Source organism: Micropterus dolomieu, linkage group LG14 (genome assembly GCF_021292245.1).
Source record: "Micropterus dolomieu isolate WLL.071019.BEF.003 ecotype Adirondacks linkage group LG14, ASM2129224v1, whole genome shotgun sequence".
NCBI classification, from domain to species: Eukaryota; Metazoa; Chordata; class Actinopteri; order Centrarchiformes; family Centrarchidae; genus Micropterus; species Micropterus dolomieu.
The window spans coordinates 8,063,157-8,079,175 of NC_060163.1; the positions used below are offsets into that span (position 1 = coordinate 8,063,157).

Genomic DNA, 16,019 nt, shown 5'->3' on the forward strand with positions numbered 1-16,019 from the left:
TTACGTCAGGACAAAAAGACATTAAATTGACGAGACTAAATAAATTCGACACCGACGGAGGTATCGCATAGCTGTTGTGTACAGCGTCTATGTTTCGTGTTTTCAGTATATAATTGTTAATGATGCTGGTAGTAATTCATTTGTTTAACAGCACGTAAGCACCTCAGTGAAAGGGGAGACGATGTACTTCAGGAATATCACATAGAGCGCCAGTTTTTCCAGGAACTTTTTGTAGTGTATTGGAATTCGGACAGCACCTGAAGGCAACACCCAAAAACTAAATTTTATTTCAACAACAGCAAAGTTTACATTTCAAGCAACATGCAGTTGACCCACATGACGCCACTTTAGCAATTTAGCATGACTTTGTCCGTTAAAACACCTAATTTATTAATGATTATATAAAATCTGTCACTTTCCCCCCTAACTTTCCGCGCATGCGTGGTGTCAGGTGAAGGCACGATGGCTGCGGACAGTGCCTTGCTGGTGTCTCTGGTGGAGGAGTACGTCTCAGGACTGCAGGACAGCAAGGCCAAAGATACAGCAACAGGTAAACAAGTGTTGATAATGTTTTCCTCGACACCTTTCCAGAATATCTTGTTGAGAAAAAACTCCCTTTGTTGAGTCTGCTGAGTTGCCGCTTCAAGGATGCGCAGCACGGCATGATGGTTAACTAGCTAACTTAGCGCCACAACATCCTGTGTGGTGTTACAACACAATCCCATGATACAAACACACACACACACACACACACACACGTTGTGACACTGGTCTGCTCATTTTATCAGCAGCACACATTGAATCTAGCATTTTTTTTTGCGCTGTCATTCGACTAGTAATGTGCGATTTGGTGCTACTCCTTCCACCCCGCATGCCGCTCGCTAGCTTCTGTGTTTGTATCCCAATGAAAAGAGCATCTTGTCAATGAACTCTGCACCTTTGAACCCCGCCGATGCTGCTAGTTAATCTGTAACTAACTACTAACAACTAGAGATAACTAAGTTACGCACATGTGTTGTTTTGTCTGTTTTCTGTGTGTGTGTTTGTAGTTTGTTTACCTTCTCGGTGCTTTGTAACAGTTCCCTAAACTTAGCTTTCTGTCCAGGTGTCAAAGATGGACAGTTTACAATACTGCAGCTGGTGGAAGCACTGGGGTGAGCTCAGCAACAACATGGACAAAACAAAAGCATTACTATACTATAATACATTTATACTCAAGGGAGGTGGTGGAAGTTAAGAGGATATACTTTTTTTCAAAAGCATTAAGATGTTTAATTTTGCCAGTATCACCCAGCCAAGCAGATATGAGGTCTTTCTCATGAATGATACATAATTAACCATATATTTTAAGTATATCTACACTATATTACTGTCTTTTATTCATTAAAATGCTTCAATTCATCTCAGTTAGAATTGCTCTTAAATTAAATAATATTTAACATTTTAATTTCCTCCCCCTTGAAGACTAAGCCTGACCAGCTCTCAGCCTCACACTCGAGCCAGAGGAGTCCAGCTTCTCTCTGAAGTTTTACAGGAGTGCTATGGAGATCTTACAGAGAGAGAAGGTGCACATCTTCTCTTATATTTTGTACTCTTAGTTTGTTTTCTAGATATCGTAAATTCTGACTTTGTATTTGGGTGCTAAACGTATCATTCCTTCTGGTAAATGGACTGGGGGGAAAGAAGGATGACATTCAGTTGGCTGATAAAACCAACATATATTGAAGAACAAACAAATTAAATATGTATCTCAGTAACTGCAGTTTGATTTGCAGTAGTCTTGCAGGGCTAAATGCAACATATTCATGTCAAGAGGGATATTTGATCTCCCTATCTCTCTTCACTACAGTGGAAGTGCTCATTGCCTTCTATGAAAACCGTCTGAAGGACCATTACGTCATCACACCGCCTGTTTTACGGGGGCTCAGAGCGCTGGTGAGTGGCTGTCCGTGATCGATTTTCAGTGAAAAAAACATCCAAAACGTCCTTCATAAGATTACCTGACTGCTAGGTTTGCGAGTTGGTGTCTGCTTGGCAGGTTTGAGAATCATTATAAGAAGTTCCAGCTGCGACCGACGTGCACATTGTGTGTGTTTGTTCTTTCTTTCCAGACGAAATGTACAGTGTTGCCTCCTGGCTCAGCTGTGTCCATGCTGAGGTCTCTGTTCCAGGATGTTCATGTTCAGGTGAGACCGTGTTATAATAAAGATTTTGAAGTTATGGCACGCAAGAGTTTATCTGAACATATATCTGGGGAAGATGACCCCTGAGCATTTACTTTGAGGGATGAATACAACATTAGATTTGAGTTCAATTTAACAGGTATGTCATTGCACTCAATAGCATTATGTTGTTTATTTGTGAGCAACAAAGACAACTGATCAACGCGGGCAAAAAGTCTAATATTCATTTGCTGCCCTTGGCCAGATGTTAAAATACACAACAGCAGTGTGTCAGTCACTGACCTGCATCTGTCTCTTAAATCCTGATATATGCGCAAACACCCATGCAACATTTGACCACACTTCTCAGAGTATGTGATGATCTTTGTTCTTGCTCTTTATAATTTGTCTTAAGTACCCAAATTGTTGTTAAATCTGGGCATTGTGGATAATAAAAAAAAAAAGCTCACAGGGTCTGTTTGTTTTTCTCCAGTCTTTGATGCTGGCAGAGAGAGCCTGCGTATACAACATGCTCATCAACCTCATGGAGACCAGAGAAGCCGGTAAGTGCTGGTTTGAGTCTGACTCACAGTAGCTCGGTGAATAGAGGAAGGCACTAACCGTTCCCCACAATAATTGAGAGCTCTGCTGGAAGAAGAAAAAAGAAAAGGGTCTGTGTCGAAGAAGTTGATGATTCAAAACAGCAGACTTTTGAAAGTCAGAAATGTCAGCAGTTGGCTGACTAATCCCTGTGGTTGTTACCCCCCCCCCGTTAAACTCTTTCCAGCCCTGTAATAAGGGACAGAGTTGTCATGCCTTCTTCTGCTTTGTTTAGCAGTTGAATCATTTACATGTTTTGCAAAGACATACTGTATCAGATGCAGGCTTGTGTGTGTTAGTTGTTATGAACACACCATCATGCATTGCAGGATGACACAGTGTCACCACTCACCACTGTGTCTTCATTTTAAACTGTAGTATAAGTTAACGTAATTATAGCACCGTTTATAGTCATAAATTTACTTGTTTGTTTTTTTTTCTCAATTTCATCTAACAAAATGAATTCTTTGTGGTCAGGCTAGATTAGATTAAGCAGTCTTCTACATCTAACAACTTCCTTAAATTCTCTCCAAACATTATGTGTCTGTCAGCCGTCTAACAGCACATGAACAAGACCATGTATTCCTGTTTGACTCTCCCACAGAACTGAAGGGTTTGGGGGCAGACTTTGTGTTTGGTTTTGTCCAATCAATGGATGGAGAGCGGGATCCTCGCAACCTCCTGTTAGCCTTCCAGGTCGCCAGTAACATCGTCCACCGAGGTTATGATCTAGGTGAGGGCGCCTGCATGTGCACACAGCATCTTCCTCGCTGTTGTTTTCTCTGTATTTCTTTCTCTCTGTGACCGTTTTTTCTGTCCATTACACAGCATGACTCTGTTTTGTCTCCCGTTCATTTCCTGTCTGCTCTCTCAGGTAAATTCACAGAGGAACTGTTCGAAGTGACGTCCTGCTATTTCCCCATCGACTTCACCCCCGTAAGTCCTTGTTTACTCAGCTGCTTTTGCCCGAGGAGTGACGAAGGCAGACAGACATGTCATCATAGACTTCCTGAGACCTCATGGGAACGCTGTAGAAAACAATAATACAGCATCTGGCCCCATCATCTGCTCATTCCCCATCTCTACGTCACAGAGGATCACAGCTGTGTTTTCGTTTGTTGACTCTGGAGAAAACCAGCCCATTAGTGCAATGTTGCTAATATGATTTTCAGTTGTTGTTGTTTTTTTTTTGTGACATAAGGAGCTCAACATTGTCTTACCAGATGACGAAGATGATGATAACGAAACAAGCTCTTCAAATACCTTGTAGATCTTTGACACAATGGTTGACATTACCAGTGGTGACTAATTATTAACAGACAGAAAACTGTCTGGATTGTATATCACAGTACTATACTTATAAACCTTCTGCAACTGCAGAGCCTCTTGTTGGTGATCAGTTTGAACATGTGTTGATCCATTTATGATTTTTGTGTGTTTTAAAACCCTGTCAATCTGTTCTTGCCTCACCCACATCTCCCATCTACCCACCCCAGCCTTCCAATGACCCCCACGGCATCACAAGAGAGGAACTCATCCAGACACTGAGGGACGTCCTCACTGGGACGCCACGATTCGCTGAGGTAGGACCATCAGTTCACATTTACGGTTACCTTTTGGGTGCAATGAAGATCTTTGTGAATTGGATGACATAATTTTTATTCGAGGACCTAAAGGCAGTATATTTTCTGTTTTATTACAGTTTCTGTTACCTCTCATCATTGAGAAGCTGGACTCAGATGTTCAGAGTGCGAAGCTGGACTCGCTGCAGACTCTGGTGAGAAATCTCTACTATCATATTGTAGTCTGTTCGGTTTGGTATTTAAACATTTGACTGGTACTGTGCCAGCTCATATTCCCAGCTGCAGGAAGTCTAAATGTGGATGATATACAGTTGATATTCTCTTTAAACAACACTCATTATAACTGCAGTGGAGCAGCTGAGACGCCCAGAGCAGGGGTGGTGTTTATGTCTAACTTGTGAAGGTGATGCAGGGTGTTGCTGGAAAAGCTGTACCTGTTTTGTTTATTTTTGTTTGTTTTTTTTTAATCTCCCCACACTTTATATTTTGCAGACTGTTTGTGTATCACAATATGAACATAAGGACTTGGCAGAATTCTTGGAGGGATTGTGGGCATCACTGCGCAGAGAGGTTTGTTTGAGATTAATTCTGTGTGTGTGTGTGTGTGTGTGTGTGTGTGTGTGTGTGTGTGTGTGTGTGTGTGTGTGTGTGTGTGTGTGTGTGTGTGTGTGTGTGTGTGTGTGTGTTCTACGCTTTGTATGGAAATATTTAAATATCCATAACTGTTTTGTTTTGGGTTTTTTTTTGTTTTTTTTAGAGATGACATTCTACTTATTTGGTTTCTCTCAGTGAAAAATGTTTTTACACCTACTCCACCCTTAACAACAGGAAACACCTTTTATGACTGCGTTCACATCCACCAACTCTGCAGTGTTTATTCTATTAGTTTGTGTTGTTTGTCCAGTTGCAAAGAATGCTGTTTGAACTCCCAAGTTATGGCTCTAATGTGAAAATGTGAGTCTCCCTCTTCAAACAGTAAATCAGATGGATGGTCCTTCAGATGTGAGAATGTGATTGAGAGCATCTAAAGGAAAAGACTCAAAACAAAAACCTTTATGGGAAGATGAGAACAAGCTGTCATGCTTGGAAAGCCAAGAAAAATAAAGTGAATTTTTGTGTTCTTAACAAGAGAAGAGACGATTTCCTCATGCTCCAGGCACCGGAAACACATTTTATTGTTTTAAAAAAATCTATTACAGAAAGGCTTCAAAATAAAGTAAACACACTGTCAATGTAATTACCTGTTTGTGAAACTGAAAAAACTCTTTCATTGCAGGTGTTTCAGACATCAAGTGAGAAGATTGAGTCTGCAGGCCTCGCTGCTCTCACCGCACTCACTTCCTGTCTGTCTCGCTCGGTCCTCAACTCTGACTCTGAAGACTCCCTCTGCACCTTCCTGGATCTCGTCCTTAAAGGTGAAATGTTGTGAAATCCAGCTTATGTGCACGTTGGAAATTGATGCACATTTTATTGGAAGGTTGTATAAACTCCAGTATACACAACATGTCAAGAAAGACAAAAGAGCGGACAGCGTCATAAGACAAATACGCGTGTGAAGGTTCACTGCAGTATACCACTGTTCAGTTATATAAGAACAATAGTCAACTGCGGTAGTGGGAAGGTTCACTGCAGTATACCACTGTTCAGTTACATTATTATAACCAACAGCTTGGACAGTTAACATGTCATGCTAACAGTGTGTTTCCCCTCAGAGGATGATTTGATTTAGGGAAACTCATCAACCAATATCACAGATTTATAGAGTTTTATGTTAAGTACCTTTTAATATAAAATATATAATTCTTGAGAAGAAACTCTTATAACAGACAATATCAGTATCAATATTTTACACAGAAAAGGTTGAAACTTTAACCTATGTGTAACAGTTTGTGAAGAATTTGATCAGAACCAAAAAATATTCACAGGAACTCCAGAGTACACGTTCATCTCTTTAGAAAGTGAAACAGAATTTAACACTTAAACTCAGGAACCAGAGTATTTTTGTGCTCTTCATGGCAGGGAAACTCTACTGTTTGTTGAATCTCATCTTTAATAAAAGTCACACAACAGCCTCAACACTGCGAAACATGTCCTGTGGGCTTTGGGTTTTGTTTTTTTTATACTCAAAGTGTGATGTTGTTCCAGACTGCAAACATCACCTGTGTGAGCCAGACCTGAAGCTCGTGTGGCCCAGTGCCAAGATGCTACAGGCCGCCTGCAGAGCCTCCAACAGGGCGAGCCACATCATAACAGCCGCTGTCATGCCCTCCCTCATTGAGCAGTACAACAGCAGGACACAGGTGAATAAGGGAAACGGACACCCAGATGTTTGTTTAGTGTAATGTGAACATGTTTGATGGCTATATGGTGATGTGAGAGTGGTGCTTTTACTTGTACTGCTGTTGTATTGTAACATCTAGACTGTATGTTTGTTTTGTTCCTGTATTTATGAAATATGTGTTATCGGCAGTTAGAATGTTGATATTGTGTGTGATGTTATAAGTAATCTTTTCATAACCATGACTGGTCTTGTGCAGTGTTCCCACAGGCGTACATTACTGGAGGTGGTGCAGAGATTTGTCCAGTCGGTAAAAATCCAGTCTTCAGACAACGGCAAGTAGTGTTTACTGCTTCAGAGCTCCATATTCAGTCCAGACCACTCATTAGTGACATCTTTTTCTTACAGCTGTGTTTAGCTCCACTTTAGCACCAAGAAATATGTTTGAGTTAGTTTGTTTTAAATATTTGTTTCAGATTTTAAAGTGCATGTTTTTTTTAGTGGTGGACCCTGTTAAAATCTGTATATCTAAAACTTTTTGTAGCTCATCTGTTACATGTCAAGGCTGGTACCACAGACCAAAGCTGTAGTTTAATGTTTCTTGACATTAAGTCATGACGTCACAATGTGTGTTTAAATATTTTTATACTGTGATAGTTTGTCATAAAGTGGTCTGTTTCTTTCTGTGTTTCATCCCGCCACATTAGAAGAGAGTGTGCTTTTAGCCTTCCGCCCGTCTCTGTGCAGCATGACGTTTTCAGCTCTGACAGAGAATAACTCCAGTCTGCAGATCACAGCCGCCTCTGTGCTCACCTCACTTGCACAACAAGCAGGTGAGATGCAATAAACTCCCAGCAGAGTCGGACTGTGTCACAAATTCAGCACTTTTCCAAATATTACAAGTGTGCTGTCTCTCTCAGGTCTGCTGTTGGACTCTGATATTGAGCTGGCTATAGATCACCTGACCAGACTGCTGCTGACAGAGGAGGATGAAAGAGTCAGGTCAGTACTTCCATCTGTCTCTCCTTCTATCATCCTTTTGATTCCTGTATTGCTTCCTCTCTGTTTGTCCCTTAAAGGTTCAGTGTGTAAGTTTTAGTGGCATCTAGTGGTGAGGGTTGCGAATTGCAACCAGTGGCTCACGGTAGTGGTGTAATACCGGTCTTGGTCTTAAGACCACTTTTTGATGGTCTTGGTCTCATCTCTGTCTCGACCGCATTTGCACTCGGTCTTGTCTCGGCCTCGGACATTGAGGACTCTGGATTTAATTTCAAGACCATAACTTTGGGAATATAAATAAATTGCTTTTGCATTGTCTGATTTGTTAATATCCTAACTTTGATTGGAAGTAAAACAAATTGCTTCAAATGCAGCCAATAACCCTAATTAACGACAGTCACCCCTCCCTGCGATGCTTACGTTGATTTCAGCAGTGTTTGTATGTGTGTGTTTTAGTGGGAATGTAGATCCTTCAGATCAATTTGAGAAGTACCTATGATTTTATTGCGTGCCATGCAATGCAGGGAACTGGTCTTGGTCTCGACTGCTCTCAGCCCCTAAAAGTCTTGGTCTTGACTACAACACTAGCTCACAGTGCATTCACGTGCTCCTCGGATGGTCCCATTTCCCAAGTTGTGAAGCCGTTCTTACAAATTCAGTGTGTGTTCATGTGCTTTTAAATTGAAATGTGGAATCAACATGGATGCTACTACAAAGATGTGTTGGATTACCATTATAGAGCATATAAACAACACCCAGACATCTAGTTCACTCTACATGGACATTTTCTGGAGTTTCTACTGTAGAAACATGGCAGCGCTACATGGTGACGTCCGTGTAAGGGGACCCGCAGTGTATGTAGATAGAATTGGCTCAATCTAAGGTAATAAAAACATAACTGTTCATTATGTAAGGTCTTTATACGCCACTGAAAACATAATTATTGATATTATAGTGCATTTTTGTCAATAGATTCTCCTAAAACACACACACTTTTACACCTTTACCACCATACACTAATATTGTGTACTTATTACTTAAGAGCCAAATTTAAAGCAGTAAAAGTAGAACAGTTTGGATTTTGTTTTGCAGTTGAACTAAACATAACTCTGTGTTTGTGCCTCCAGTGGAGCTGTGGTTAATTGTGTCGGAACCTTAGCGGAGCTGCACCCAGCAGCCTTTATCACTAAACTGATCCCAAGACTAAAGCAGGAGATGTTTTCTGGTAAGTGAAAAAGCACACACCAAAAATACGACCTGCAGTATAATGGAATATGTGAAAACACTATACAGATGGCAATATTTGTATCATACAATGCTTATAAAAAGTAGACCCCATTGGGTCCCAGTAATGTTAACATTAGATCAGCAGACTAGCCCTCCATGAATATGCATTAAAAACCTTTTCCTTTCTCTGCTCAGAGCCCATGGATCAAGACAACAACAAAGTAGTTACTGAGCAGCATTCCCATCATGCAGTGCGACGGCGGTGTTTGTCTTCTCTGGCTGCGGTGTCCATTCAGCCCAGTGTTGTCAAGGAGAGCACACCTGTCCTCCTGGAGGTCCTCAGCTCAGCGCACACAGGTAATCTGTCGGGACAGATTGTTGTTTATGACTTCAAGTTCAAAAAAGAAACTATTTTTATAGATGAGACAACATCAGGATCACAGTTTATCTACGACTGTTAAGACATTTGCTTATTTAGTTTTAAGATTTGAACGTTTTCTCCCAAGTTGTCTTGAAGCCGTCACGATATGTCCATATTTATGCAGTGAAGTATGTTGTTGTGTCTCACTTGTAGCCTACAGGCCGAATAAATGAAGAAGCAGCAAAAGTTTCAGATGAATGGCAATGTAATTTCTTGTTTTTCAGGTAGTGTTGGTTTCTCAGTAGAGGAGGTGGTGTTTGCGTGCCGCAGCCTCCAGAGAATAGCAGAGCAGGTCCAGGACACCGAGGAGACGGGCCGATGCTTCCACGACGTCGTCATCCCGCGCCTGCTGTCCCTGGCGCTGCAGGCAGCACTGCAGGGTGAGCAGTTCATCTCCTTCTAACCCTACACTCTGGTCTCACCAAATAACTGCTACCTTCCACTCTCCTCTCTTGTAAAACATGAAAATAGAAAAGGTGAAATATTTTAGCTGACATTTAAACATTTTGTACTTCCTGTACTTCATGTTTTTTTTAGGTGAGGGGTCATCTGGCCGTCGTAGTCCTCTTCTGGAGGAGGTGGTCCTGTCTGCCATGGTCCCTGTCATCAGTACTTCCTGCTCCAGGCTACAGCCCACGTCAGTACAAACTGTCTCATTCATCTTTCGTTTTGATCACTTAGTTTTGTTTTCTGTGAGCGCTTTTCAACTCGTTAACATGCGTCTTTGTCTAAATCTCTTCATTCCTGTTCTGAAAACCACAATGCCACGATGAGACTTACTCAGCAGTGGCAGGTGAAATTATTAAGTTGTCAAATTTGTTGAAGAGAACATTATTGGAACAGTTGCTTTTGCTTTTCTAAACCCAGTTTGAGATCATAAAACAGCTGTTTCTATAGCTGAAGCACTGTATTGATGAGGGAACTAGTTGCTTTTGCCTTTTCACACCTGCAGATCTAAAAGGAAGAAAAGTATGTTACTAGTTCCTGTCTCACCTTTTTTTTGTCAGTCTCTGATATGTTTTTTTTTTTTTTAAGAACCATCAGAGCATTTTTCCTGAGGTTTGTGTGGTTTCCCTTCGGGGTGTTTAATGTTGTCAGGTTGGCGGGGCAGACTGCATCGAGGGCTGTATCTCTCTTCCTGGAAGGTGATGTTTCCTTTTTGCCCGACAACTCCTTCCCTTCGCAGATCCAGCTGCTCAAGGTTTGTATGTGCATGGAGTGAATGCAGTTAAACTGTTATCCTGGGGGTTTTATTCAAATATTGCCTCTTCATATTTGGTTAAAACTACAAAATTTTTCATTGCCTCACTGTGTAAAAAAAGAAATACTATTCAGTCATTGAATGCAGATTTATTATCTGTATACCTCCATATCATTTATATTTTCTGGCCCTAAGTTTGAGGTTGATTACCTTTTGGATTTGGAGCACTTTTAATGTCACAGTTTCTTGAAAAGTGTTGTTATTGAGGCATGCATTGTTTTCCCAGAAGCAGCAGGGGGACTCGTGGAGCCAGATGGTTTGTCTGCTTATGGGATGTGTGTGTGCGTTACCTCGCAGTGTGAGTCTCAACTTGAACACTTCAGCTTTCACTTAAAATCTTTAAAAAACAAACAGTGGTTTCTGTTACTGAAGTTGCATTGTGAGTGCTGTGTATGTCATCTAGGTGGAGGTGCCAAAGATGGATACTCTGCTGTCACAGCTGGAGGAGATGAGCTGCACCTGCAGCCATCCGCTGTCATACACCTCGGCTGCAAAGTGCTTTGCTGGCCTGCTCAATAAGAGAGCACAGGGTCAGTTTGTGTCTTTACTCTCCTGTCAGGTGTCCAAGACTGAGAGCCTCACACTGTCAACTAAAAGCATCTGTGTTCATTCGGTTTCTTCTTCAGGTGATTCTCTCGACAACTTAATTCAGAGGACGATAAAGAGAGTGTGGAGTGAGTTGGACTCTGCGTCTTCATCTACACGCACTCAGGCTTTTACCCTCATGATCTGGGTAAGAGTCACTGTTTTTAGACTTTAATTGATATGTGATGTTGCACAAAGGTTTAATTTTATTTCACTTAGTCACAAGTCACAAGTGCAATAAAGCTGCTGTTGCCTCCAGGTGGCCAAGGCTCTGCTTCTCAGATACCACCCTCTGTCCACAGCACTGACTGATAAGGTAAAAAGAGAGACACTCACACATGCAACTGTAGTAAAAGCTTTATTAGATACAGTTTAGAATCTGCGCTTTTGCTTTTTTATGATCTTAGACTGTGTGTTTTTGAAGCTCTTTTCTCTGCTGGATGATGCTGATCTGGGTCCAATGGCAGCGGACGGCTTCTCGCTGCTGATGAGTGACTCTACAGACGTCCTGAACCGCGGCTGCCACGCTGACGTTCGCATCATGTACCGCCAGCGCTTCTTCAGCGAGAATTCAGCCAAGTTGGTCCAGGGCTTCAACGCTGCGCCGCAAGGTACAGCAGCACTGCGGAGAAGATTTGTTATTGGAAATAAACTTCATTCAGTTAAAGCCACTGTGTGTGTATAATGTGCAAAATATAATTTCCATGTGCAGTGAATGAAAGCTTATTCTCTCTCCTAGGCCTACAGATGGTGAAAGTTGATTTCTCATGATCAAAAACTCAAACATTTGCAGGATATTTGAAAGACAATAAGAAAAATCTCTTAAGAGAACAAATAATCTCCAAATGAAGTGACTTGCTATGATGGAGGTCTCTCATGTGAGCAGTTGTTTCTCATGCTATCTGTCTCCCCCCACAGAGAAGAAGGCCAACTACCTGAAAGCTCTGTCTAACATAGTCAACAAACTGCCCAAGCAGGTTCAAGTCACTGAATTACCAGCGGTGAGTAATGAGCAAACGTCAACTGCAAGTTAATTTTCAAATGGTACTAAAACTACTGTAACCAGAGGAGGTGTGCCACAACATTTAGAAACTCCAGAAAATGGTTAACGTGATGGATTTTGTCCCCCGTCCAGCTCCTGTCTCTGCTGTTGGAGGCCTTGTCATGTCCTGACCGGTGCGTCCAGCTCTCCACCCTGTCCTGTCTGGAGCCCGTCCTCGTCGACCCACCACCAGCGCTCATACAGCAGCTAGAGGCTTTGGTCAGCAGGCTGCTGGCCCTCACCTGTAGTCCAGTCATGGTTAGTGAGAGATCACACCTGAGTGTGTTTTCTGCACAGATCCTTCTATCAAGTGATGTAATGATTGTAAGCCGTAAAAGGACAAACTGTTGCTGCTCCTTACAGTATCTCACAAAAGTGTCCCCTCACATTTGTGTAAATATTTGATTATACCTTTTCATGTGACAACACTGAAAAAATGAGACTTGATGATGCACAAGAAAGCCCACCAACAGTTTGCTGAAGACAAGCAGACTAAGGACATGGATTACTGGAACCATGTCCTGTGGTCTGATGAGACCAAGATAAACGCATTTGGTTTACATGGTTTCAAGCGTGTGTGGCGGCAACCAGGCGAGGAGTACAAAGACAAGTGTGTCTTGCCTACAGTCAAGCATGGTGGTGGGTGTGTCATGGTCTGGGGCTGCATGAGTGCTGCCGGCACTGGGGAGCCACAGTTCATTGAGGGCAGGGCAGTATTCCAACATGATAACGACCACAAACACACCTCCAAGATGACCTCTGCCTTTCTAAAGAAGCTGAGGGTAAAGGTGATGGACTGGCAGAGCATGTCTCCAGACCTAAACCCTAGTGAGCATCTGTGGGGCATCCTCAAACAGTAGGTGGAGGAGCGCAAGGTCTCTAACATCCACCAGCTCTGTGATGTTGTCATGGAGGGGTGGAAGAGGACTCCAGTGGCAACCTGTGAAGCTCTGGTGAACTCCATGCCCAAGAGGGTTAAGGCAGTGCTGGAAAATAATGGTGGTCACAGAAAATATTGACACTTTGGGCCAAATTTGGACATTTTCACTTAGGGGTGTGGTTATTTTTGTTGCCAGCTGTTTAGACATTAATGGCTGTGTGATGTGTCATTTTGAGGGGACAGCAGATTAACACTGTTATACAAGCTGTACACTCACTACTTTATATTGTAGCACAGTTTCATTTCTTCAGTGTTGTCACATGAAAAGATATAATCAAATATTTACAAAAATGTGAGGGTAGTCAGTTTTGTGAGACACTGCATCAACATGTTATTATCCGGAGCACTGACCAATATTTTGTCTGCTTCTTTCAGAACGTAAGGATCGCCTCACTGCGGTGCATCCATGCTGTTTCCTGCTTCCCTGTACATGAGGTAAAACTCCAAAACTGTCCATGTTTAAGATGTACTTAAACTTATGTAGTCCCCTCTTGGCCCACACTCAAGCACAAAAGAAGCTTTGAAGAAATTACCCATTTCTTACATAAGGGATCCTCAGGTGGTTCCTCGACGCATTCTGAAGTGTTCCTGCTGTTAATTTCCCTCCACTTTCATCCAATAAATGTGGATTCTTCAGTTAATCCATTTGGGTATTTTATACAGTGAACAACAATATGTTGAACGGCTGGACTAAAGAAGAGCCTAACCTCTGGTGATTATTAGAAAGTGTTATATCAAAATGTATAAAATAGTAGGCTATAGTAGAAAATAGTGCTCTACCTCACCAACTGAAACAAATTTGACCTGTTTTGTCAGTTACTATATTTAAAAAAAAAAATGTATTTACTTGTGTCATTCTCCACTATTGTGAGCCACTGAAATTCTAAAACTACAGATTAGCCAAATGAGCTGGAGTAACTTGTGCCAAATAACATTCTCTTTTAAAGGCATTATGCGGTAACCGCAAAAAAAAAACAACATAACTTTCAACATTTTCTGCTGTTTCAGGTGTTGCCGTTTCGGGCGCGTGTGCTGCGAGCTCTGGCCCGTCCTCTGGACGACAGGAAGAGGATGGTGAGGGGTGAGGCGGTTCGGGCAAGAGCAGAGTGGTAAGAATGAGATACCACTGGAGGATATTTAAAATCCTAAATACATTTGAAATCACAATGTAACACGCTTGTCATGACAGTTCTTTGTTTCAATAGTATTTTTGTTTATATGAGACTGTCCTGCTCACTCTCATTTTATTATTTTAGCACATTTAATCGTATAGAAAATCATAATTGAATTGAACCAGGTGTTAATATGCAAAGGATTAAAATGTCCAGACTCTTAAAACACGAAGAAGAAAAAAAAAGAAAAAAAAGAAATGCTGCCTCCTTTATCCAGGAGGCAAATTGGCAGATAAACACTGATAGTGTTGAAATGGCACACGGACATTAAACAATGCTTGTGACAACAAGGTGTCCCTATTTCCCTTATAGGTTCCTTATAGGAAGTCCGGGAGGGAGGTGATTTTGCTCCTCAAACACAGTCCGAGCCTCTTGTCTCACATCCTCCCTGAACTACAGACAAGAATACAGATATGGGAAAGTCAAAACTCCAGGAGCAGGTACCAAGGGTCACAGCTGTGCCAGTCCACACCAGAGCGCTCTCTCTCATCTTTTCAGCCACCCTTCATCTTCTCTCCCTTTTTACTGAAATGTTTTTGTTGCAACTGTCTGTATCTTCACCCAGCACAAATAGGACATGGACTGACTGTGGAGCATTGTCTAAGTTCAAAAGAATGAAAATGACCAGTGTAATTAACACACCTCATGTATGTTACCTTTCTCGCTACGCATTTGTGAAAAAATCAGATTACATGTAGTCAAATGCCCGTCATAAGAGGCCAAAGTTTTATCTTTTAGGTTTCCTCCTCGGTCAGATCAGCAGCTGAAATAAGTCCCTCAGATATTGGTGTATAATCGTAATTAAAAAGACAGTTTTTTTGAATGTTAACTTGATCAATAACTGCAATTAGTAAGATCAGCTGATTTTCCATCAGTTTAGTAACAAAATAATCAAGAAATTGGTAACACTTTTTGCAAGACTTAAGTCTAATCAAACTTGTTTTAGATCTGATAAAAATATATTTTAATTTCTACAAATTCAAAGTTACTCTTGTTGAATGCTCTGAACGTGTCAAATCCTACATGAAGAGAGAAAACAAACAGTACATACATTAAATGGGAAAGCCACTGTAGTTATCTCCTGACCTGTGGTGGCAACATTCGCTCTTCTGTTTTATTTGTTTGGGTTTTTTTTTTTTTTACTTTGACGATTTTGGGCTGCTGGAAACATCAAAGATCTCCACTTCACCAGATATAAAGATGAGCGGACTTCAAGCCAAATGAGAGCACCGGCAGCCTTTTCTTCTCACCTGGATGAATGTGTTAATGAGCAGTAATGTCTTTAATAACAGCTGAGGTGTTTGATTCGTGTCACTCTGGTGTGCCAGCTGGGTGGCGTCGTTGAGACCTGTGAAAATGTGGATGTGCCAATTTACCTCGGGATGCTCACCGGGTGACATGAATTAAGCACTTCAAACCTACACTGACGTGAGTTAAATTTCAAAGATTAATTTTACATAATTAAATATCTATGTTTAGGTTAATGTCCATTGAAGTAAGATTGTAAGTTATGTGAACAATATGTCAAAAACCATGACTGTATTATCTCAATATTTGATGCTATATCATAGTTTAATGTTGAGTCATTTCAGAACGTTCGGCTGACTTTGGACCTCACATCAACTTATGCCAAGGAAATAGACAATATTTAAAATGTCTAACTTAACATGTCATTAAAACCTTTCTTTGTAATTATACAAAAAGCATTTGTCATGTTTTTTTCATGTTAAATATCAGCTAAAAATGGAA

The 16,019-nt window shown here is 41.3% G+C and overlaps 1 protein-coding gene across 1 annotated transcript; it reads left to right on the forward strand.

Annotated features, from left to right (window-relative positions):
• Positions 1-289: 289 nt before the first annotated feature.
• Positions 290-15,967, forward strand: mms19 (MMS19 homolog, cytosolic iron-sulfur assembly component). The gene is made up of 31 exons (XM_046068584.1): positions 290-550; positions 1,106-1,154; positions 1,465-1,565; positions 1,850-1,935; positions 2,112-2,186; positions 2,656-2,725; positions 3,367-3,495; positions 3,637-3,698; positions 4,259-4,345; positions 4,465-4,539; positions 4,838-4,915; positions 5,622-5,760; positions 6,491-6,645; positions 6,883-6,958; positions 7,331-7,456; positions 7,544-7,625; positions 8,750-8,847; positions 9,045-9,206; positions 9,495-9,650; positions 9,808-9,907; positions 10,369-10,471; positions 10,758-10,829; positions 10,935-11,061; positions 11,158-11,264; positions 11,376-11,432; positions 11,541-11,727; positions 12,035-12,117; positions 12,252-12,416; positions 13,474-13,533; positions 14,107-14,207; positions 14,583-15,967. Exons 1-31 carry the CDS (start codon positions 463-465, stop codon positions 14,611-14,613), a joined length of 3,087 nt encoding a protein of 1,028 aa, XP_045924540.1. The 5' UTR covers positions 290-462; the 3' UTR covers positions 14,614-15,967.
• Positions 15,968-16,019: the final 52 nt, after the last annotated feature.